Raw genomic sequence first — 26,195 nt, forward strand, 5'->3', positions numbered from 1 at the left:
TTTTGTTGTTATAAATTATCCCTCTTTATTTCTAGTAACATTTTGGTTTTAATATTAATTTTGTCTTATGTTAGTGTATCAACTCCATTCTTAACATTTGTTGCTTGTATGTTTTATAATTTTTCATCCCTTTGCTTTCAACTGATTTGTATTTATTCTAAAATATATCATCTGTAGTAAGTGTACAGCTACATTTCAAGTTTATCTTTAAATCTAGCCTGCAGTTTCTTTTTTGATATGTTTAATAATTTAATGTTGCTATTAATATGATTGGACTTATACTTCCTGGCTTACTTTTTCTGTGTCTCATTTCTTTTCGTGATTCTTTTCTGTCTTTATTGCTTTTTGTTGCACTAAGTGAATATTTTCTCAAGTGATCATGTTTTGAATGACTGTCTAGTTCGTTTTTAGTTATGTTCTTTAGTAATGCTTCTAGGATTGTTAATACTTATTTTAACCTATCAGAATATACTATTGATTTATACTATATTTATTCTAATATGATATCTAAACTTTACTTTCATTTGTATCGTCCCCGTCCCGTGTGTGCCCCCCCATCTCTTTCTTCTCTTTCTCTTTCTCAAATGCTGGGGGAGGTGGATGGAGCTTGCTTTCTTTTTACTACGAGGTGGGGGAGTGGGGAGGGAAACTGTCTGCTAAGTCTCTGGTGGATTGCCTGCTTTTTAGACCATGAGCCACAAATAGCAGACTTTTCTTTGGCTCCTTTTCTCCCTCCTGTTCTATCCCTGTCCCTCTGTCCCTGTAGGCTTCATGATCCTCAAGGGTTCAGCCTGAAGTATATAAGAATTGAAAGTAAAGCCCAGAAAACTCACTGCCATGTTATTTTTCCTTTCTTGAGGTCCTTAGCTGACAGCTATCCATTTTCCACCTTTCAGAGTCTTTATGATTGTCTATTAGATTATTTCCAAGGAGGAGGAAGGAAGAGTGTGTTTGTGTTCTTTTGGAGTGGAGAATACATGGATTTTTGCATATTGGAAAAACCAAACTTTAAATGATACAATTATCTTTTAGCCTTTGGAAGAAATTATGAGATGATGGGTGTGGGTGTGAAAAGAGAGGTAAAGATCTTTCTCTGTATAGGCTCAAGGATCTCAGGGTACAGAATGTGCATCATTGTACTATACTGTGTGTGGAAAGTGGGGGCACCCCCTTTTTTTGAGTGTCACAAAAACTCTTAAAATATGTACCTCCATTACTAATAATAATGAACATTTATTACTTCCTTACTTTGCTAAATAAACATTTACTTATTAAAATATTTATATAGTATATAAATTATACTTTATCATTCTCAGTATTTGACTCATTATTATGGATATTATCCTATTTGATATTTGAACAAAATAAATCTTAGAGAAATTTAATGACTTTTCCAAAGTCCCCATCCATAATAAAATACTGGATTGTTTAAACCCAAGCAGATTTGCTTCATACCTATATTCCTTTTCTTTCTTTAAAATCACTTCCATTATATTTCAGGTGACTGATTTGTGGGAACCTGTTTCTGAGCTCCCTATTCTGTCCATTAGTTTACTTGTCTGTCCTAGTGCTAGTATTACTGTTTTAAGTATTACAAATTTCTACAGTTTCACTCAGTCTGGCCTAGAGATCCTCAGATGTGCACATACTTGGCATGTTTTTAAAAATATTTTAAAAATTTATTTTAAATTGAAAACATTTTTTCATTTCTGTATATATTCTTCAATAACTAAATCAAGCTGATTATCCCATTTATCACCTCACATTTTTTTTTATGGTTACAACACTTATAACTTTTTAAATAATTGCCACATTATACCACCTTCTGCCTTTCTTGAATCTAATTAATGGTGATATCTTCCTTTCTCCTCTGATTTCCAAGACCTACATTTTATACAAATTTAATATCCATGCACATACATTTTGTTTATACTTTTTTCCTTGTTTCCTCCACACCCTATGACTCCTGGAGAAGAGTCAAGGTTTTTTTTTTTTTTTTTTTTCACTTATTGGATACAGGGTCTCTCTCTGCAGTTCAAACTCATAGTGATCCTCCTGTCTTAGCCTCCCCAGTGCAGGGATTATAAGTGTACGCCATCACACCCAGCTGGCATGGCGTTGCAGTACCCATGCTCGAACTCGGGTCCTTGTGCTTGCCAGGCAGGCACTTACTTAGACCACTGAGCTATCTCTCCAGCCCTCAAGTATTCTTTATATCTGTTCCCATTCATTATATAAACAGTTCCTATAATCTCTGTACTCAACAGAGAAGATGGTAATTGTTTCTGTTTTTTATTTGCCATATGACTTTTAGAGGATAGAGCTGGGACTTTATTAATACTTTATTTTGTCTTGTTAAAATTTTTTCAGCCAATTTTATTTCCTTACACAGGTACTCAAAATTCTTATTCCTTCTCAGGTTACAATGCCATTACACATTTTCCTTTACTTTTAGTTTTTCTTTTTCCCATGCCCCTCTCCTTCCTCTTGTCTCTCCTCTCTCTTCTTTGTTTTCACCTTCCTTTCCCCTCTCCTCCTTTCTGTTCTCCCTCCCGTCTCTCCTTCCCCTTTCCTTTACCCCCAAATCTGTCATCCTTTTGCCTTAGCCTCCCAAGTCACTGGGACTACAGACATGAGCCACTCACATTAATTTTTCTTGCAGAGTTATTGATGACTCAATTCCTGTACTGTATAATTTGAGTGTCACAAAACTCTCAAAATAAAATTGGCTGAAAAAATTTTAACAAGACAAAGTATTAATAAAGTCCCAGCTGTATCCTCTGAAAGTCACATGGTAAATAAAAAAATCTACTTTTTGTAAGCTCACTGTTGGATTTAGAGAAGGGTAATCAGTTGTAGTGGAAGTAGTTAAGAGTTTAGAAATACAATCAAAGGAAGAAGGTATCAGATTTTTCATTTATTCTGCAACTGTAGAAAAATTAAGTATTTTTGCTACTCAGATTGATTTAGTTCAGTGAAACAGTGCCTGCCTGGCAAACATTCAAGTCCTGAGTTAGATTCCTGGCACCCTCACCCCCAAAAAGAAAGAAATTTGGTCTAAGTACTAGTAATATTGGATATCACTAGGAATCTTGTAAAATGGTAAATTTCAAGTCTCATTTCAGATGTGTTGAGTCAGAAACTGCAAGTTAACAAATTACCACACTGAGAAGTACTATTATATAGTTATCTTAGAAACTTAGTTTACCTGTGTGTAAGGTATTATATATGTATATATATATGCACAAACACATACATGCACACACACACATACATTATATAAGGAGAATTAGTCAAGCCTATTGCATGAATATCATATATCTGATCCATATTGCATTGCTCTCATGGGACTTAAGGACATGCGAAGCCCTTGAAAGTAAGGTGATGGTCCTTTGCTATACCATGGATAATCAAGCCTTTGTCTCTAAGGAAATTTTGTCTTCTGGTAGCATTCCCCAGAATTAGCTTGTAAGTAGGATGAAATCAGATCCCAGACTGCGTAACATTTTGCCTATTCCATTGAAAACTCTTTAAAAATGTAAATGTTAGGATCTGTATAATCCTGTAGTGGGTAGTAGATATATTGTTATTTTCTGCCATTCTGTTATTGATGATTTTCATTTGGGTTTGCTTTGTGATCATTTTCTTCATGTACATCGTCTCCTTTACATAGGACTTATTTCTAATCACTAAATGGCTCAAAGTGGTGAAGGTTCCCTTATTTTTTTAGTATGAAATGTGTTTTTAGTTGAAAAAAATATGTAATATTAACAGATACCTTTTTCTTTAGGAGACAACTCCAAAGAAGACAGAGTTGAAATTATTCAACCCAAGTTGTATTCAGGCATTACCACTTCTGGAGATTCAGATGTTGGATCCCATTTATCCTTGTCCTCTGAGGACTTGCCTCAGTTGGCTGTGAATTCTCAAAAAAATACTCCTGGGCAGCACACTGATACTCTTGGCCAAAAGGCCTTGCCAGACAGTTATCAGACTACAAGTCTGAAAGTCTCACATATTACTGAACTACCTCAGCAGAAGACTGGGTTACCAACAGAACCTGCTACCTACTACTCCTATGGTGAGAAGACCAACATTTTGTACCAAGAGAGCTTGCCAGATGGTCATCTAACAGATCAATCACAGAAAGTTTCAGCTGTCCTTGGACCTGCTGATCAGAAGACTGAGACAACAACAGTCCCCTCTTCTTCCTACTCATATAAAGAAAAGCCCAGTATCTTCTACCAGCAGGGATTGCCAGGTAGTTATCTAACTGAGGAGGCTGTAAAAGTTTCAGCTATTCCTGGAGCATCAGACCAGAAGACTGGCATATCAACTGTAAGCGTTACTTCCCACTCACATAGAGAGGAACCTGGTATTTTCTATCATCAAGAGTTGCCAGAGAACCACTCTACTGAAGAGACTCCACAAATTTCAGGTGTTCCTGGGCCACTTGACCAGAAGAGTAGGACACCACATACAACCTCTACTGCTTATTTACAAAGAAAGAAACCCAGTAGTTTGTATCAAGAAGGCTTATTAGATGGTCATCTGCCTGCACAGTCGCTGAAAGTTTCAGCTGTCGCTGGATCAGCTGACCAGAAGACAGGTACACAAGCTGTAACCTCTCTTCCCTACTCAGAAAAAGATACGCCTGATATTTTCTACCAACAGGCTTTACCAGACAATCATCTAACTGAAGAAACTCTGAAAGTTTCAGTGGCTCCCAAACCAGCTGAACAAAAGACTGGGATAACTACAGTATCCTCTACTTCCAACTCGTATGGAGAGAAGTCCCATACTTTGAATCTAGAGACCTTGCCAGGAAGTCCTGTAACAGATAAGAATCTGAAAGTTTTGGCTATTCCTGGTATTGCTGACCAGAAAGCAGGGATAGTTACTGTCTCCCCTTCCTCCAACTCACTTAGAGAGAATAGCATTGTTTACCAACAAGAGTTGCCACAGAGTTATCTAACTGAAGAGACTGTAAAAATTTCCACTGTTCCTGGACTTGATGACCTAAAGACTGGGAAACTAACAACACAATCTGATTTTTACTCACAGAGAGAAAAACCTGGTGTTTCCTACCAACAGACCTTGTCAGAGATTTATACAACTAAAGAGCCATTGAAAGCATCAGCATTTTATGGATTAGCTGACCAGAAAACTGGGATATCAGCAGTATCTTCTGTTTCTCACTCACATAGAGAAAAGCCCAGTATTTTCTATCAACAGGAGTTGCCAGGTAGTCATCCAACAGCAAAATCTCTGGAAGAATCTGTTGTCCTAGGACCAGCTGATCCAAAGACCAGGATACCAACAGTAACCTCTGTTCCTTATTCACTTAGAGAGAAGCCTATTTCCTACCATCAAGTCCCATCAGATAGTCATCTACCTGAAGAGACTCTCAAGGTTTCAGCCAGCTCTGGACAAGCTGCCCAGATATCTGATGTACCAACACTAACCTCTGCTTCCTACTCATATAAAGAGAAACCCAGCATTTTCTATCAATACAAGTTGCTTGACAGTAATCTAGAAAATGCTCTAAAAAATTCACCTGTCCCTGAATCAGCAGAACAGAAGACTGGGACACCAACAGTATCCTCTGCTTCCTACTCACAAATAGATAAACCTGGTGTTTTTTATAAGCAGGTCTTGCTAAAGAATCATCAAGCTGAAGACACTTTGAAAGTTTCATCAGTTCCTGGACCATATAACCAGAAAGGTGACCTATCAACTGTAACCTCTACTTCCACCTTGTATAGAAACGAACCTGGTATTTCTTCCCAACAGAAGTTACCAGAGAGTTATATACCTAGAGATTCTTTGAAAGTTTCAGCTTCTCCTAGACCAGTTGACCAGAAGACTGGGATACCAATAGGACCTCCAGATTTCTACTCACTTGCTGAGAAACCTGTTATTTTCTACCACCAAGTCTTACCAAGTAGTCATCTCTCTGAAGAGGCTCTGAAAGTTTTAGCTGCTTCTGGAGCAGCTGAACGGAAGACTGGGACACCAACAGTATCCTCTGCTTCCTACTCACAAATAGATAAGCCTGGTGTTTTTTATAAGCAGGTCTTACTAAAGAATCATCAAGCTGAAGATACTTTGAAAGTTTCATCAGCTCCTGGACCAGATAACCAGAAAGGTGACTTATCAACTGTAACCTCTACTTCTACCTTGTATAGAAACGAACCTAGTATTTCCTCCCAACAGAAGTTACCAGAGAGTTATATACCTAGAGATTCTTTGAAAGTTTCAGCTTCTCCTAGACCAGTTGACCAGAAGCCTGGGACACCAACAAGATCTTCAGACTTCTACTCACTTGGCGAGAAACCTGTTATTTTCTACCAACAGGTCTTACCAAGTAGTCATATTCCTGAAGAGGCTTTAAAAGTTTTAGCTGCTTCTGGGGCAGCTGAACAGAAGACTGGGACACCAACAAGATCTTCAGAGTCTTACTCACTTGGAGGGAAACCCATTATTTTTTATCAGCAGTCCTTGCCAGGTGCTCCTCAGTCTAAAGAGGTTTTAAAAGTTTTTGCTTCTCCTGGACCAGCTGACTTGAAGACTGAACAATCAACAATATCTCCCACTTTCTTTTCACTTGGAGAGAAACCCATCATTTTCTACCAGCAGACCTTGCCCGATAGTGAACTAACTAAAGGAGATGTGAAAATTTCAGTTGTTCCTAAATCAGCTGATCAGAAGACAGAGATCTCTTCTACTGTAACCTCTTCTTATTTAGACAGAGGGAAGAATATTATTTCTGACCAGCAGGAGTTGCCAGATAGTCACCTGACTAAAAAAGCTGAGAAAGTTTCATTTGTTTCTGGACCAGTTTACCAAAAAACTGGGATACCAACAGTATCCTCTCCTTCTTATTCATACCCTAGTGTTTATTATGAGGAAGTGTTTCCAGATCTTAATAAAGATGCTTCAAAAGTTTTAGGTGTTCTTGGACCTGCTGAAAAGAAAACTGGAATACATATAGTGTCTTCTACCCCTTACTCTAAAGAGACGCCTGTTATTTCTTACCATCAAGTGTTGTCGGGTCTTAATGAAGAAGCTTTGAAAGTTTTAGGTGTTCCTGGACCTTCTGACCAGAAGACTGAGATATACATAGTGCCTTCTCCAGCCTATTCACAGGGAGAGCAGTCTTTCATTTCTTACCAGCCTTACCAGGAACAGTCAGATCTGCCTGAAGTAGCTTCAAAAACAGGAGTGGTTTCTGGACCTGCGGGTCAGAAGCCCAAGATACAAACCGTTTCCTCTGCTTCCTATTCACATGGAGAGAAGCCCAGTGATTTTCATCAGCAAGAGTCGCTAAATATTGCTAAAGATGCTTTAGATGTTTTTGTTCTTTCTGGAACAGATGGCCAAACTTTTAAGGTACCAACAACACCTTTAAGTTTCTACTCATATAAAGAAAAGCCCAGTGTTTCCTCTCCGCAAGAATTGCCAGAGAGCTATCTTACTGAAGAAGCTCTGAAAATTTCAGCTGTTTCTCCAGCAGTAGAACAGAAGGCTGGGAAACCAGAAGGACCTTCAAGTTCCTCCTTCCATCAAGTGAAGCCCAGTGATATTTATCAACAGGCCTTCCCTGGTAGTGATCTAACTGAAGAGTCCCAGAAGGCTTCAGCTGTTCCCAGACTAACTGACCAGACAAATAAGGCACCTACCTTACCACCTACTTTCTATTCATATGAACAGAAACCCACAATTTCAACTGTAAGTACACTGGATGACCAGAAGGCTGAGTCACCAACAACTACTTATAGTTCCTACTTACAGAAAGAAAAGCCTAAGATTTCAACTGTGATTGGCTTAAGTGACCAGACAACTCCATCACTGACAGTTTTTCATAGTTTGTATTCTCAGAGAGTAAAACCTCAACAGCAGTTGCCAGAAAGACTTAAAAGTGGAGATACTTTGAACATTTCAAGTGTCCATGAACCAACTTACATAAATACTGAGATACCAGTATCTCCCTCTGCTTCTTACTTATACAGAGAAAAATCTAATACTTTCTATCCCCAGGAATTGCCAGACCGATACTTAACTGAAGATGCACTGAAAGTTTCAACAATCCCTGAGTCAGCTGATCAGAAGATAGTGTTGCCAACATCTCCTCCTCCTTTTTCATACAGTGAAAAACAAAATATTTTCTATCAAAAGGATGTACCAGGTGCACATCTAACTGAAGATGCTTTGAATATTTCAACTGGTCTTAGGCAAGCTGATCAAATTACAGAATTACCAATAGTTTCTCCTGGTAATTATTTGCCTGATGAGAAGCACAAACTTGTTTCAGAACACGTCCAAAGGCTAAAACATAATTTGGATTCCTCTGACTCCAGTGTTAGGCCAAACAATATACCTTTAAATTCTCAAGTTGATGATGGAGTTGTAACTAAACCAGAATCTTCAGGTTTTGTAGATACTGGCTTTGGGGAACTGCAAGGTACAGAAAATAGTTCCAAAACGCTTAAAGAAATTCGGACACTTTTAATGGAGGCAGAAAATATAGCACTAAAACGTTGCAACTTTTCTGCTCCCCTCGTTCCCTTTAGAGATGTTAATGATATTTCATTTATACAATCTAAGAAGGTGGTTTGCTTCAAGGAACCATCCACAATTGATATATCTAATGGTGATATTCTTCAGAGAGAGTCATTGACAGAGGAAAACCCAAACAGTAGGTACATACAGAAGGATATTGGCACACAGACAAGTTTGAAATGCCAGAGAGGCATTGAAAATTGGGAGTTTATTAGTTCAACTACAATTAGAAATCCTTTACAAGAAACAGAAAGCAAAGCCAGAGTGGCATTGGGTAAAACTCTTAGGCAATATGAAGTAGCCAAGTCTGTACTGCGGTCTGAATCTGAACGCTATAGTGGAATGATTGGGAATAAAATTATTATCCCTATGATGACTATCATAAAAAGTGAATCAAGTAGTGAAGCAAGTGATGGAAATGCTTCCTGCTCTTGGGACAGTAATTTGCCAGAATCTTTGGAATCAGTTTCAGATGTTCTTCTAAATTTCTTTCCATATGCTTCATCCAAGGCAAGCCTAACAGATAGTAGAGAGGAAGAAGGTGTGTCAGAGAGTGAGGATGGTGGTTGTAGTGTAGATTCACTGGGTGCACATGTGAGAAATCTTCTGCAGTGTGAATCCTCGTTGAATCATGCCAAGCAAATACTTAGAAATGCAGAAGAAGAGGAATACCGGGTACGAACACGAGGTAAGATCTGATCATTTGTCATATCATTGTGTTCAGGCTTATATATGTTATAGTTTAATAATTCGTTTACAGTTAGATGTTTGGAATTCATGTTCCTATAGAACCTGTTAGAATGATTATGTTTTTTTACCAGCAGTCAAGAAGACAGCTATTTAAGCAGTAATGTAGCTAAGGTAGAGTATTAATGGTGTGAGTGTGAAATTATAGTCTTTGAAGACGTATGTAGATTCTTATGTGTCACTGAGCTAATAAAGTAGTGTTGATTTTCAAGCTCCTAAAGCTTTCATGTTTCCCTAATCATCCCACTTCCCATTTTTTACTCTATAAAGAATTCTCTGGTTTTTTTAATTTAAAATAATCAGCTGTCATGAAAGTGGTCACAACTGTAGCAGAGCTAAAAGGTGATGCAGAAGGACCATACTGATTGGAGATTAGCATAAAATGATTTAATATATTTAAAATTGTTTCTTTGGGAAATACCTGTACAATACGATTTTTAAAAAAGTACTCCAGATCCCTGGCACTGCATACCGTGCTGGCCCAGCCCCTGGGCATGCTGAGCCAGTGATGGAGTCTAGGCGTGGTGGCACGATGGAGTCCAGGCCTGGTGGCACACGCCTGGAATCCCAGCATTAGGGAGGCAGAAATCAGGAGGATCACTATGAGTCTGAACTGCGTAGTGAGACTCTGTACCAAAACAAAAAACAAACAAACAAAAAAAGCCTTTAAAAAAAAAGTACTCCAGTAAAATGATCTCTCTTAAGATCTTTAATAGGCTATTGTATCACTGAGCACGTATTGAGTGTTGTGGTAGGGATTAAGTTGCGTATTGATGTATATGTCATTGGCAAGTTTTATGTTGTATCATCTCAGTGTTGGTATGATTTCTTTCCAGCCTGGAATCTGAAGTTTAATTTAGCTGATGACCATGGATACTCTATATCAGAATTAAATGAAGATGACAGAAGGAAAGTAGAAGAGATCAAGGCAAAGTTATTTGGTCATACTAGAGCACCTGACTTGTCTGAGGTATAAAAGAAATTTAGTAATGAAAACAGAAAATGTAAAAGGAAAGATGATGGAAATTGAATCCCTTACTTTGACATTGGTGATCACAGAAAGTTGCTGATAATCTTTGACAGAAGTGTTAGATGTTTTAAGCATCAAAAGTAAAGATTTAAGGATTAGAGTCTGTAAATTTTGATTAATTTCAAGTTCATCTATTGAGAAAAATTATCTTCTTAGAAGAGTAAGAATCAACTTGCTCATTTTATCAATATGTTGTAGAACAGAGGCTAAACTTCACAATTTTTTTTTCCCTTAAGATCAACCACTTGAAATGTAGATGAAGTCCAGCCAGCTTTAGATAGATATTTTCTACTTAACACCACAATTATAGGATTGGAGTTATAGCCTAGGGGTAGAGGGGTAGAGCCTTGGGTTTGCTCCACTGTACTGCATTGGAAGACAGTTATAATAGCTTATGTAAAAGTGACTTTAATAGACTTATTTTCCTTTTATTGTGAGCTATTTCATACATAGGCACACTTAAAAGAATGAAGAGAAGTTAAAATAATTCCTTTATCTCCAGTATTCAGTTTGAGGAATAAATATTGCCAAATACCATTGTTCTTTGTATCTCCTCCAGTCTCTTTTGGGGTGGAGTCAGGTATTGAACCTTTAGCATTATGCATGCTACGACTTCTATAGTTCTGCTATTTACAGTAGCTTCATCCTTACCCTTTGTCTATTTTGTTTTTATCCTGGCATGTGTAAGTTCTCTTCAATATGATTTTGAGCTTTATATAGATGGAATCAGTTTGTTAAATCAGTTTGTTAAATCTAAAATAGATTAAAACACTTATATGAGAAGAGAATTTATTTATTTATTTATTTATTTATTTATTTATTTATTTATTTTGTATTTAGTATGGAGTCTACAGGGTCTCACTACACAGTTCCTCCTGTTTTCAGGCACCCAAGGGCTGGGATTACAGGCATGCACCACCAAGACCAGTCTCAATCTTTTTGAAAATTGTTTTTTCATAATGTTACAATTTGTGTAGATTTATAGTTTTTGTTTATTTCTTATTATTGTACATACAGTATATTTGAGTGTCTGTTAATACTTATCTGAGTTTTTTTTTAATATAACCATAATGTTAGGATTAAAAAATTTCATCAGTCTTTGAACAGTTTCCCCATTTATTTATATCAGTATGGATTCCCAGTTTTTTCTGTTCTCAGAGAATCACAGTGTGTTATTGTCATTGTCTATTTTGATAATCAGATTTCAAATTAACATTGTTAAACTGGTTCCCATGTATTTTTCTCATGTCTCCATCATTGTTGGAGTGCTTGCTTATTTTCTGGTGTAGGAAGATACTCCAGGGATAGCTTCCTCAGACTTAGTTGGCCATCTCTCTAAGAGGCCCTGATTCCTTTCAGCAGAAGTGATATTTAAATACCAAAATTTGTAAGCTTGATTGCTGATTGAATTGTGATACTGTTTTCTCTTTGCCCTTTCAGCAGTATATATAGATATAAACACATGCACACACACACCCTGTTAGATTTCAGTTTCCTTACCATTGGCTTTAAATTTGTGAGAATTGTGAGTTTATACCAGTATGTCCAATTCCATTCTAGTAGTGTAGTGTTAACTCTGTCCTTTTCCTTTGTTTGTAACTTCTTCCCCAATTTTGAGAAACCTAGTGCCCATGATCCTATGTATTACTTTATGTAAAAGTAGCTAAAATAAAAGAAAAATACTACTGGCAAAGCTGTGAAGCAAATGGAACTATGATACTGCTTTTGGGAAAGTAAATTTGGTGTAGTATTCTTAAAAATGAATTGAAAATTGCTTCATAAAAATAAATATGCCTACCCTTGGACATGTCCGTCCTGTAGTTTTTAAGTGTTTATCAAGGTATTAATTAGTACATATGTTTAAAAAAAGACATGAACAGAAATAATTGTTGTAGCCAACATCTAAAAACAGCATAAATGTCTATGAAGAGTAAAATACAGGAATCAAATAAGCTTTGTTTATAAAGTAGATAGCAGTAAACAATAAATTAATATCTGCAGCACTGAAAGGTCTCACACAAAATTATATTTAGCAAAAGTGCCAAACACAAACAAATAATTCTGAGTAGTTTTATTTTCTTCAAAAATTATTCAGCCTTGAATGTTTTATTGTAGTCAACAGAAAATAGATTAAAACACTTATATGAGAAGAGAATTTATTTATTTATTTATTTTGTATTTAGTATGGAGTCTACAGGGTCTCACTACACAGTTCCTCCTGTTTTCAGGCACCCAAGGGCTGGGATTACAGGCATGCACCACCAAGACCAGTCTCAATCACTGTCTCAATGTGCCCGGGGGCAGGCCCAGCACTGCATGCTGGGGATCAAACCCCGTCCCTGCGTCTGCTTGAGCAGGCACTTTAATTTTATGCCCTTCTAAATTCAATACCACGTGAAAAACAGACAATACTTGACCCTACCAGAAGTAACCATTATTACTTCTCCACCATTGATTAGTTTGTTTTTGAATTTTATATAAACTGTAATGCAACAACCACTACCATCACTTATCTCCAAGACTTGTTGTCTTTCAAAACCTTGTTAATCAAAGACTTGAGTTTTAAGAAAAGTTTTAATTCTGAATAGTTTTAAGAAAAGTCTTAATTGCTGAATAATTCTGAGGTTTTGTGTTGTGGACATTGCTGCTGTGAACATGATTGTATAAACATCTCTTTGAAGGCTAAATAAAACTTTAAAACTTCTGTACATAAGAATACAGTGAAATGGAACTACCCGCTCAGGCCCCCCCTCCTGTCCATCTCTTGGACAGGAGCTTTCTTTTTCTCAATAAATATATTCTGCTAAAAAAAAAAATACAGTGAAAAAGGGAGAAAACATTTACAAATCATGTTTCTAATAGGTTAATATCCAAAATACATGAAGAACATCTACAACTTAACCACTCTCCTCCAAAAAACCAACAGCACCCAATTCAAAAAACAACCACCAATGCAATACAAAAATGGGCAGAAAACTAACAGGCATTTCTCTAAAGAACTTCTATGCATCAGAAAATATGGTGAAAAGACAGCTTATGAACCAGGAAAGACTGCTTTCTTTTTTACCTACACCTAGAGGTATAGTTAAGTATAATTATTAAATGATCATTCTCTGGAAGATTTTGAAGAAGTTCTATATTGTTTTCTGTAGAGGCTACACTGTTTTTCTTTCTTTTTTTAGCAGAAATGGGGATTGAACTCAGGCCCTTGCGCTTGCCGGGCAAGTGCTTATTCTACTGAGTTATCTTCCTGGCCCAACACTTTTTCTTGAAAGTACTTGTTAGGTCCTGTTTTTTTTATTTTTTAAATAATGGTTATCCTACTAAATCAGAGGTAATACCTCAGTGTGATACTGATTTTCATTTCTCTTGTTAGTGATACTGAGCTGCTTTTTAGGTATTGTTCTGTTGTACTTTTTTTTTTTTTTTTTTTTTTTTTTTTTTTTTTAGGGAAGGATCTATAGGGTGTTCAGGGTCTCACTACTAGATTGGATTCAGTAATCTGCCTGTTTACAGCCTCCCAAGAGCTGGGATTACAGGCATGCTCCATGCCCAGTCTCATTTTTTTTTTTTTGTGTGTGTGTATTTATTTATATGTACTTTAGGGAAGGGTCTAAAGGGTGTTCCGGGTCTCACTACTAGATCGGACTCGTAGTGATTTGCCTATTTACAGCCTCCCCAGAGCTGGGATTACAGACGCGCTCCACCATGCCCAGTCTCAGTTGCTGCAGCGCACCCCGGGGGCGGGGCCAGCACGGCAGGCTCAGGGATTGAACCCTGGGCCCTGTGCCTGCTTACAGGCACTTTAATCCGCTGAGCTATTTGGCAGGCCCTTGTGCGTTTTATTTAATAGTTTACATTGCACATTTGTTTCGAAGGTATATAAGACTCACTTTACCCGAAGCAAACAAATCCGATTTAGGAATGTTCTCTCATTCGTAAATTGAAGACTTGCTGTAGTAAGTTTAGTAGCTGTCTTTTTTTTTTTTTCAAAGTTTTATTGATAAACAGATAGCAATGAGACAGTTTCAAATCAAATCGGAAGTACAGTTTCAACAAATAATACACTGCATATATTCTTCTTAGTGGTTAATTGCTGTACAAGAAGTGGACTTGTGATCCTGTTTACAAACACCATTAGAACAAATCATTCTATTCATTAAGAGAATGCAACTATATATCTATCCTAACCACTTTGAATACACAGATACAAAATGGACATTCATTGGTATACCCCATTTTTTCTAAGTTCCGTTATTAAATATTATAGGTGTGTAAACTCAGCAAAATATTCTAAAAGAGTGCAGTAGCCCATAATAGCATTGGGTCTTCTGTTTAACTGGCAATGTCAGAAATTATTGACCTGAGTCCCCCACAGCTCAACATAACAACATGGCTTTATTTCCTATATTTCGTCTTCATACTTTTCTACTGAATGGTTAAGACCAAGGTAAAGCAGGACTTATGCAACAAGAGTTGTAGCTTTTTGGTCTGAGAAGGTCAGTGAAATGCCCTCAGGATTTATCCTGAGATCCTGTACCTCAGATTGTAGAACCTTTGTCAGTGCAGCCATGTGGATGAGTCACAGCCATTGCTTGGCCAATGTGCTCTCTGTGAAAGCCTGAGAGAGTGTCTTCTCCCCATGTGACTCTCCTTAGGCACACTCTACATCATCGATCACTTTCCTCTTTGGCCCCATAATCTTCTTGATCAGAAAATTTGGGACACTACCGAGGTATATGACGTTACAGTACAAGTTCTCGTATGTCCTGAGTCTTAATTGACCTTAGAAGGTTAGGGCCAAAATGTTGGCATTCCTTGTAGCCCTCCTTTTTCTCTAATTTTGGTCTGCAAACTTAGGTTGTTAACCATCCAGAAGACAAGTTTATTGTTATTATCAAACGATTTAGGCTATTAAGCTTAACCTCACTATCTCACTGCATTTCAAACATCTTAGGCATAATAAGGAGCAGGTATTTTTCATCAAGTATTGATATGTTGAACTTTAAGTCCCTGAATAATATGATAAAAACATTTTAAAAATTACATTATATTTTAAAAATAGGATAAAGAATTACATACTTCTCATGTTTGCACATAAGTCCAAAAATCTCACCATATACAACCTTGAAGCAGGACAGTCCCACATTCCTTTTCCTGTCTCTTGCTTTCATTCGCCACCCCCTTCTTCTTGAACAGCCACCTACCCGAGAGACATCATAGCAGTAAATGGCATGTCATGACAAGTCGCCCATATTCAGACTACCAGAATGACAGGCACTCCAAACATGAAACTACTGTTACAAATTACCATCTGCAGTGCAGTAGCTTAGTTCACAGGTATCAGTATATATAGTTAGTCAGGGTGAGAATCTTTCCAATTAACTGCTAGATTAAAAAATCTTCTGAAGATTCTCAGGATCATTGCCTTGCTCATCTTTTACATATAACTGTATGGCTTGACATTGTCATGTTTCCTAGCTCTTCTCCTTTCTCTCTCTTGATTAGTTAGTCCTTGAGATCCTGCTTTCCTTTTACTTGTATTATATCTTTCTATTTGTATTTCTTCTTTGGCCCAGTCTCATTTGCCATCTCAGTGCACCACGGGGATGGGGCTGGCATGGCAGGCTTGGGGATTGAAGCCCCTGCCCCTGCACCGGCTAGCATGCACTTTAATCTGCTGAGCTATTTGGCCAGCCCTTGTACATTTTCTTTTCTTTTTTTTTGTTGGGGGGAGGTTCTGGGTATTGAACTCAGTACCTTCTGCTTGCCAAACAGGCATTGTGTCACTGAGCTATATCACCATCTCCTGTTGTACATATTCTTTAGAGAAATGCCTTTTGAAGCGTCTATTTTTGAATTGTGTTGGTTGTTTTTTTGAATTGTGTTGTGTTTGTTTGCTGTGTTTGTTCTAATAGAAATAATGATTTGCAAATATTTTCTCCCTTTTTAAAGGTTGTCTTTTCACTCTTCTTTGATGTACAGAAGTTTGAAAGTTTTATTTAGTCCAGTTTACCTATTTTCATTTTTGTTTTCTGTCTCTGTTGAGGTTATTTTTATGTGTTGAATTTATATAATTATTGAATTATTTCAGTATTGTATATTGTAAAGATTATTCTTTCCTCATTTTTTGACCTCTTTATAGAAGATTCATGCCACTAAATGTTAGTGTATATATCTGGACTGTCCTATTGATTAGCTTTTTAAGATTACACATGAGAGAGAGGGTATCCCTATGATTTACATTACTCTAATAAAATATTATATGCTAAGTACTTTATACGGAAAAGAGGCTTATGTAGCTCTGAGTTTTGGAGGCTTAAAGTCCAACAGAGGAGCATGGTGCTCCTCTGGTGAGGATCCCTTCGCTATATTACCTCGTGGTGAATGGATTACAGTGGCAGTAGCACATGGAAGAATGAATGTTCACGTATTAAGATGGGAAGCTCTGAAGGACTTTTTAAAATGTAGCAGTTGCTCAGAGATAACTAATTCAGAGGCTCACAAGAATTACCTTAAGCTGCACATGATGATGTGGTTCTAATCCCAGCATTCTGAGATGCTGAAACAGGAAGACTGGAAATTTGAGCACCTCCCAGCCCCTAATGAGACCCTGTCTTAAAATTAAAAAATGAAAAAATAGGATAGGGTATAGCTCAACCCCCAGTACTACAACAAAAACCAGGGGGGGGGGGGAATGTGATAATAGTTCAGTGCAAAAGCCATGGGTTCAATTTCAAGTACCACAAATGAAAATAAAAATGAAACAAACCAAAAAGCAAAGAATATGGAGATCATATGTGCCCTTCACTCATTTTCTTCCAATGATAACATTTTGGAGAAGTGTAGTGATATGCCATGGCAATGATACTGACACTGATAGAGTCCGTATACTGAACATTTACTTTACAGTGCCACAAGATAAGGTACACTGACTGGGTTGTTGGAATAGAATAATAAAAGTCTAAAAGTTTTATGTTTGGCTCAGCTGTCATTTTTTTTTTTTTAAGCTAGTGAGAGCAAGTTTCTGTTAGGCGTTGGTTTGTGTCTATTGTTCCTGGGTTTCTGACTTCTTCAACTACAAATCTGGACATACAAGACAAAAAGAAAATCTAGGAATCTCACCACCATATCTTTCCACAAATTTTAAGATCCCCAGCCAATTTGCCTTCTTCTCTACATCTTTCAGATTTTTCAGAAGAATGTGTTTCACATACAGTGTTTGGAAGATTTAATTTTACTTAGCAAGAGAAATAGGGAAAATCTACTCCATCATCTGGAAGAAGGCATTATAATTGAAATATTTTATATAACAGAATGTACTATGTCATAAAATAGAATGCCAAATTATAACATCTTTATGGGTAAAACACAAAAGCCTCAAAAGGCTATGTTTTTGGCAGCTTTGCACATTGATTTTATGTCCCAGGAAAAGATACCAACTAATTCTTCTTTTTGTTGTTGTTCAGAGGAGTAAAACAGTAGGGCTGTGAGTCAAACCCTTATACTAGAGAGTCAAAAGTAACCAAATTAGTTTGAATGGCTCAAATAAAGTAGAATCAGTTTTTCCCTTGTAAGAGCTGAAGGTAGGAAAGTTAACTCTGTCCTTGAAGTTATCCAAAGACCCAAACTGGCTGGGCAGTTGAGCTATCACAGGCATGATGTGCACCATTTTAGTGCAGCAAGAGTAATCATTATAATAGCAGTGGTGGTAGTCATGGAAACAGAAGTCGGAAAATGAATTTTAAGGACAAACAAGTTGCATCTAACACTTTTGCTCATATACCATGCTGCTAAACACAGTTATCTGATCAAAGTTAGCAAGAAAAACGAGAAATGTCTTCAGGTTGGTGGCTTTATGGTCTGCCAGAGTTTTAGTGAGGTACTTATTTTACTAAAAAGAAGATAATACTTATTGGGGAATGGTAGTAGTCTTTGTTGTAATATAGTGGAAAAATTTTAGGAGAATTCTTCTGAGTGGTCTCATCGTGAACCATTTTGTTCTGTGATTATTTTTTGCTATCTGCTTTGACTTGCTTCATTTATAAAAGAATGATATGATCTTCATGGTCAGTTATTAGTCTGGATAGAAAATTCATTAGCATAATGTAAAGCTATTTTGATACTTCAAGTAAGAACTCATTTATGTCTTTTAGGGTTTACAGAGTCCCCGGGGAATAGGATGCACACCTGAACCTGTATGTGGTCACATTATTATTGAGAGCCATGAAAAAGGATGTTTCAGGACTCTGGCCGCTGAACAGCCACAATTGGACAGCCCCTCTTGTGGCTTTAGATCTGCTGAACCCTTGGAAGTGAACAGAGGACGACGGTGTCCCTCACCATGGAGATCCAGGCACATCAATTTCTCTAAATCACTAGACCAGAACAACTCCCATTTCAAAGTTTGGAATTCCTTGCAGTTACAAAGTCATTCCCAGTTTCATAACAACATCAGCAAAGGTTTTCGAATGCCATCCCATGAACCTACTTGTGTGGATTTTCATTCTTCAACAAAAATATCTACCCCTGAGCCCATGAGACAGTTTACTACCTCCATCACATTTTCATCTCACCGACATTCTAAATGCATTTCAGACTCCTCTGTTTTTAAGGTTGGTGTTACTGAAAGTAGTCAAGGTACTGGAACATCTGTGGGGGTATTTAATTCTAATGTCACTGAAGAGCAAATTCCTCCTAGAGATCTTAAACGGAAAACCTCCTCCCCTTCATCACTTAAAACACTTAAGCACTCACCAGATAAAGATGTGATTATTGCCCCAGAAGGTAATAGGCAAAGTGAAAAGACACCTGTTAATTTTGAGCATTCTTATCAAGAAGAAAAACTGTTAGAAAGGTCAGATTTTAAAGTCAGTCCTTCTAAGCCTAGTAACGGTGCAAATTGTAGCAGTTTCAAGGAAGTTCAATTTTCTGATACCCCTACCCTCATTAGCATGAGCAGACCAAATTCCACATTAGGAATAAAAGACAAGAGTATAACTCCAGATCTTCCTTCACTCGTTTGTCATGAAAGAGAACTTTTTGAACAAAGCAAAGACCCACATGCAGATCACTATGTGAGAAAACACCATTCTCCCCCTTGTCCAGATGTTCCTTCTTGCATTTTTCTTGAACAACGAGAACTCTTTGAACAGAGTAAATCCACACATATAGATCATGAGATGAGAGAAAACCATCCTTCCTATCCCCATTGTCAGGATTATATAGCTTCAGATCTTCCTCCTTCCATTTTTCTTGAACAGCATCAAAGCAAAGCCCCAGATGTAGATGAGCACATGAAGAAAGACCATTTTCTACTATCTCAAGGTCAGGACTGTGTAGTAGAAAAGAACAAACATACACCTAAATCACACATTTCTAATATAAATGTTGAAGCTAAATTCAGTAATGTGACCTCCCAGTCACCTCCTGATCATTATACATTAGCAACATCTGCATCTGCTCCACCTTCAAATAGAAAAGCACTTTCCTGTGTTCGTATCACTCTTGGTCCCAAGACTCCTTCCAAGTTGGATAGTGGAACCTTAGATAAAAGATTTTATTCATTGGATCCTACTTCTAAAACAAGGATGAATAGTGAGTTTCACTCTGACCTACAAACTGTATCTTCGAGATCATTGGGACCAACCTCCAAATTATTGACCAGTAAACCTGTAACACAGAATCAAGAATCTTTAGGTTTTCTAGGACCTAAATCTCCACTGGACGTCCAAGTTGTACAGTCTCCTCTTCCAGATAGTAATATTATTGCTCAGGACTTGAACACTGTACCTTCTCAGAATAGCCAGATAACAACCTCAAGGCAAATACAAGTGAACATTTCAGATTTGGAAGGATATTCCAAACCAGAAGGGACTCCGGTATCTGCAGATCGGTGAGTCTCATTGTGTTAACAGTGAAGCTGATGAAACTTATGATAAAGTGTTTAAAATACTTAAGCAAATGTTCTTGGGAAAAGACCGTATGACTTAAGGGAGGTTGTATCTGACTAATCTGCTAGAAGTCTTTCAAGAAGTATGTAAATAAAAATATGTGAATGTAATATACTTTCAAAGAACCTTTGGCAAGATTACATCAAATGTTATAAGAAATTGAATTACTTTGAAAGGAATCATTGATTATTCAGTGGTATGATTAATTATTTTTGTGTTGAATATACACTGTCTCCTTTGGGAGGTTGCATTTGTGTCTGTCTCACCACCTTCCTCTTTAATTCCCCTTTCACGTCCCTCAAATACTAGTATTTACAAAGAAAAATGTAACTTTGCAATGGAGAATCCTGGCAGATAACTATTTTACCCAGAGGATTAAGGTTATCATCACCAATAATGCACATCAACTCACACTGATGTGTTTGATGCTTCCATTCATGTTGTACTATAGAAAAGGAAACCCAATTCAGGGACATGTGAAAGATAATTAATGTATTAGTTACTTTTTTGTTGCTGAGAAAAAAAAAAAAAACAAAACACCTGATACACTGAAAATGAAGAGAGGAAATGTTTATTTTGGTTCACACTATCAGAGTTCTGTCCAGGGTTGACTGGCTCTAAGGAAGAAACAGAATAACAAAATGGCATGCCAGGAAGGTTGCTCATAGTAGCCAAGAAACAGAAAGAAAAAAAAAAAAAAGGAACGTTTGGGGAAAAGAATGCACTCCTCCAGATTGTACCCTAGTGGCCCATCCTCAACAAAACCCCACCTCTGAATATATGACTTTTAGGCAACATTTTAGATCCAAACCAAAATTAGACTTTTTAAAAAAATTACATAAATATTCCTCAACAAACTTTCACTTTATTATTTGTTTGTATCTGTCCAGAGTTATGCTTGCTTTTTTTTTTTCCCCCCAGTGGCTTATGATTATATTGCTCAACTTTCATAGCCAGGACAAAGGGGAAGGTTTATTTTGGTCCATGATTTCAGAGGTTTAAGACCATGGTTTACTCACTTCAAGGCAGGAGGACATGGGAGGGGAAAGCTGTTTGAGTCATGGTAGCCAAGGAGGCAGAGTGTGTTGGAAAGCTGGAGAAGGGCCATGCCCACTATGAGCCATTTCCTCATACTAGATTCTGTGTATCAGAGGAAACATGCAATCATGTCTTTCTGAGTCTGGGTTTATTGCTTATAATTTCATTCTTTACAGCTAAAAAGTATACCATTGTATATAAACACGTTTTCATTTGTTGATGGACACGTAAGCTTGTTCATTTATGTTGACAGTTGTGGACTGTATTGTAATAAGTGGGTGTGTAAATATCCATAGAAAGTATTGTCTTCTAGTTCTTCAGTGATATATCAAGGAGAACTATAGCTGAGTTAATGTGGTCAGTCGGTCTTTCTTTCCTTCTTTTCTTTATTTCTTTCAAACTTCCAGGGATGTACATGGTGACTATACTAATTTGCATTCCCAGCATTAGTATGGAAGGATTCATTTTTCCCTGCATCTTCACCAGCATTTATTCTTTTTGATTCCTGATGATAGTCATTCTGAATGGAGCGAAGTGAAATATCAGTAGTTTTGATTTGCATTTCCCTGGTGGCTAAAGATTTTGAATATTTATTTATATGTTTAACAGCCTTTTTTTTTTTTTTTAATGTATTTGGTTGTTTCAGGGTCTTTACGCAGCTCAGACTCATACTGATCCTTCTCTTTTCAGCCTCCCCAGCTCTGGGATTGCAGGCATGTGCCACTAGCCCTGGACTCTGGCTGGCTCAGCCCACCCTTGGGGCGGGGCTGGCACACATGCCAGATTATGGAACCATGGTTCCTGTGCTTGCCTAAGCTCACCCAAGCAGGCGCTTTAGTCAGCTGAGCTATCATGCTGGTCCCCATTTGTATTTGTTTTGAGAAATGTCTAATTCATTTGCTCATTTGTCAGTTGGGCTGTTTGTTTTTTGGGTGTTAAATTTATTTTTAGTTCTTTATGCATTCTAAATATTACATTGTTGGACTTGTATTTGGTGAAGAATTTCTTTCATTTTAAAATCTGTATATTTACTCTGTTGTTTTTCTTGCAGTGCAAAAACTTTTTATTTTAATGTCACCTTATTTGTTGGTTTTTGGTAATATTTCCTGGGCTACTTGGATTCCTATTAGGAAATCTTTGCCTATGCTTATGACTTAAAGTATTTCCCCTGTGTTTTAGCATTTTTAGTTTTATGTCTTATGTCTACATCTATCACTCACTTTGAGTTATTATTGTACAGGGTGAGAAATAGGGATCCAGTTTCATTTGTTTACAAGTGGATATCCAGTTTGCTGAGCAGCATTTGTTAAAGAAGTATTACTATTATTATTATTATTACCATGGATTGAACTGCGAGGCAGGTGTTTATGCTGCTGAGCAATCTCACTGGCCCAAAAGAGAAAATTTTAATCCCAGCACTTGGGAGGCTGAGGCAGGAGGCTTGCCAAGAGTTTGAAGTCTACTTGGGCTACATAGAGAGAAACTGTCTCAAAAAACCAAGCACCACACCCCTCCCCGCAAAGTGGTTGTCTTTTCTCCAACATAGGCTTTTGACCTTTTGTGAAAAGTCATATGGCTAGAGTTGCATCTTATTTTTTCAATGTATCCTCTATTCTACTGCTCTACATGTCTATTTTTGCACTGGTATCATGTTATTTTTCTTACTATGGCTTTGTAGTATAATTTGAAATCAGGCTTTGTGATTCGTCCATCCTTTCTCTTTTCCCTTTGGATTACTTTACCCTGCATCTTTCATGTTTCTACATGAATTATAGCATTTTTTTCTAGCTTTATGAAGAATGCTATTAATATTTTGATGGGGATTTCATTACATCTGTAGATTGCCTGTGCTTATGGCTAATTTAAACAATATAATTCTGAAAAAAAAAAAACCCTATAATTCTGATAGTCTGTTTTGTATATGGGAGGTCTTTCCACTTTGTAGTGTGATCTTCAATTTCTGCAGTGTGCCAAAATTTTCACTGTAGAGATTTCACTTCCTTGGTTAGGTTGATCCTTAGGTATTTTGTTTTTTGAAGCTATGTTGAATAGATTTATCTTCAGTTTTATTTGCAGCTAGTTTATTATTGGTGTGTAGAAAAGCTATTTTTGTTGTTGCTTTTTGAGACAAGGTCTTGCCATATAGATCAGGGTGGTCTTGAACTTTTTTTTAAAATTTTTTTTCTTTTTTTTTGTCAGAGGTGAATATTCTATTGGCATCTAAATACTATAAGTGTTTGAATTCAGCTAAACAATCTAACACTGTCTAGCAGTCTATAATATTAGTGGGTTATCCTCAGAAGTTATTGACTTAAGCCTTTTACAGCTCATCATATTAACATGGATTTACTTTATATACCTCATTTTTATACTTTTCTGCTGGATGGTTAAGACCAAGATATAGCAAGACATATATAACAAGAAATGTAACTTTTGTATCTGATAAGGTCAGCCAAGTACTCTCAGGATTTATCCTGTAGCCCTGTACCGCCCTTTGTACATCCTTTTGTCAGCGTCTGACATGAGGATGAGTCACGGCCATTGCTTGACCAACTTGCTCTCTGTGAAAGCCTGAGAAAATGTTTTTTCTCTCCATGTGACTCTCTCCAGGCTCACTTTAGATCATCGAACACATTCCTCTGTGGCTCTATAATCTTCTTGATCAGAAAATTTGGAGCACAACTGAGTTCCATGTTGTTACAGTACAAATTCTCCTATGTCCCGAGTCTTCACTGATCTTGAATGACCTTAAACTTGTGGTGGTCCTCTTAAACTCTTAAGTGCTGGTTGTACATGTGTATGCCATTCTGCCTGGAAACTATTGATTTTTTTAAACAATGGTTTTGTGTCCTGGCACTTTGCTGCATTTATTCATCAGCTCTAAAATTCTTTTGGCAGGTCTCTAAGATCTTTCTTTTAGGTAGAGGATCATATTGTGTGCAAATAAGGATAATTTGACTTCTTTCCCCATTTGTATCCCTTTCCTTTTTCTCTTACCCTAGCTAAAATTTTGAGTACTAAGTTAAATGTAAGTGGTGAGAGTTTCCATCATTGTATTGAAGAAATTCATTTTTTTCCCCTCAGAATAGTCACATGCTACAGGTCTGCCTCCTTACCACAGAAGGTGGTGCTGCTGACCAGTATTTACCACTTTGTCCCTAAAACAGAAGTCCATTTCAAATGACCTTTAATTTTTCTCTACATTATTGGGTTTTTTGTATCTTTTATAATACTTAATAGGTAATTGGTTATTTTAAAGGTTTTTGCCTATGATAGTTCTAAATTGTTTTAACTTCTGATAAGGAAAAATTTAATGAATTTAAAAAAATTTGATCTATCTGGCAATTTTTCTAAAACTATAACTATATTTGTATTCTAATTTACGTGTAGATTCTTTGGGCTGCTTGTATATACGATGTTACATGTGTTCTTTCACTTGTCCTTTTTTTTTAGTGAAATGTAGACACAGGCTTAGAGATTCACAAGTTTTTCTGTCTTGATATGTTCTTGATATTACCTTAATATAGCACAATATTATTTGCTTTTTTAAGATCAAAAATTTTAGTGCTTGAATAATTTTAGATTTACATTAAAGATACAAAATAAAGCTCTCTGTAACTCCCAGATTTTCCTGTTGTTAAAATCTTAAAATTATAACGTATGTATCAAAATTCAGACACAAGCATTTGTTCATTGCTGTTCACCAGTTTGTGATCATTATATGAATTTCATCAATTTTTCTTGATTTTTTTTTTTTTTTTTTTTTTTTTTTCTGGCAGAACCAGGGATTGAACTCAGACCCTTGCGCTTGCCAGGGAAGCGCTTATTCCACTGAGCCATCTCTCTGGCCCATCAGTTTTTCTATTAATATCTTTTTTCTGTTCCATGGCCTGATTCTTAATTTAAATGTTGCAATAATCTGAATGTTTGTGTCCTCTGAAAATTAGTGTCTTGAACTTAATCCTCTAATGTGGTGAATGTGATTAGTGCCCTTATGAAAGACTGTGGAGAGCTAATTAGTCCTTTCTTCCATGTGATAACATGGCAAGTAGATGTCATCTGTGAACCAGAAAGTAAGCCTTTACTTGGTAACAAATCTGTCAGTGCCTTGATCTTGGACTTAACCAGGCTCTAGAACTGCTAGCCGTAAATTTTTTGTTGTTTATAAGTCACCTAGTCTGTGGTATTTTGGACTAGGACAAAAATTGATACCAAGAGGTAGAATTGCTACTATAATAAGTACCAAAAAATACAGAGGTAGCTTTGGATTTGAGTAATGGATAGAGGCTGCAAGACCTTTTAGGTATAAACTAGGAAAAGATTGCTATGAACAAGATGTTGCCATTCATTTTGGTGTGTGCTCAGCAAACTGGGAAAACTGTAGAGAAATCCTTAAAGATTTACATAGTAGTTTTGAGAAGAATGTGAGAGATATATGTAGGCAACAATTTCAGAAAGAAATTAGGAATGTGTTGTTAGCAACTGGCGGAGGCAGTTCCTTCTTACAAAGTGTCAAAGAACTTGTCTGAATTACATTCAGGTCCTAATGTTTTATGAAATAGAGAACTTGCAAATTTTGAATTTGAAGAGTTTTCTAACCAAAGCATTAAAGGTACAGTTAGATTTCTTTGATTTTGATTATGAAATGCAAGAAGAGACACAATTTAAAGATGAAATTTTTATTTGAAAAAAATTAAAACATGGAAAATTTTTAGCCTTTCTTAGTATAAAAAATGAGAAATGTCCATTTTGTATCTGTGTATTCAAAGTGGTTAGGATAGATAAATAGTTGCATTCTCTTAATGAATAGAATGATTTGTTCTAATGGTGTTTGTAAATAGGATCTCAAGTCCGCATCTTGTACA

The 26,195-nt window shown here is 36.8% G+C and overlaps 1 protein-coding gene across 1 annotated transcript in view; it reads left to right on the top strand.

Moving 5' to 3' along the window:
* Alms1 (ALMS1, centrosome and basal body associated protein) overlaps positions 1-26,195 on the top strand; it is a 238,310-nt gene that overhangs the window by 155,505 nt on the left and 56,610 nt on the right. The window contains exons 9-11 of the mRNA XM_023718405.1: positions 3,791-9,250; positions 10,146-10,279; positions 18,496-20,234. Coding sequence (XP_023574173.1) covers positions 3,791-9,250; positions 10,146-10,279; positions 18,496-20,234 — 7,333 coding nt within the window. The remainder of the gene's footprint in view (positions 1-3,790; positions 9,251-10,145; positions 10,280-18,495; positions 20,235-26,195) is intronic.

The sequence above is a fragment of the Octodon degus genome, unplaced genomic scaffold (assembly GCF_000260255.1).
Source record: "Octodon degus isolate 3935 unplaced genomic scaffold, OctDeg1.0 scaffold00058, whole genome shotgun sequence".
Classification (NCBI taxonomy): domain Eukaryota; kingdom Metazoa; phylum Chordata; class Mammalia; order Rodentia; family Octodontidae; genus Octodon; species Octodon degus.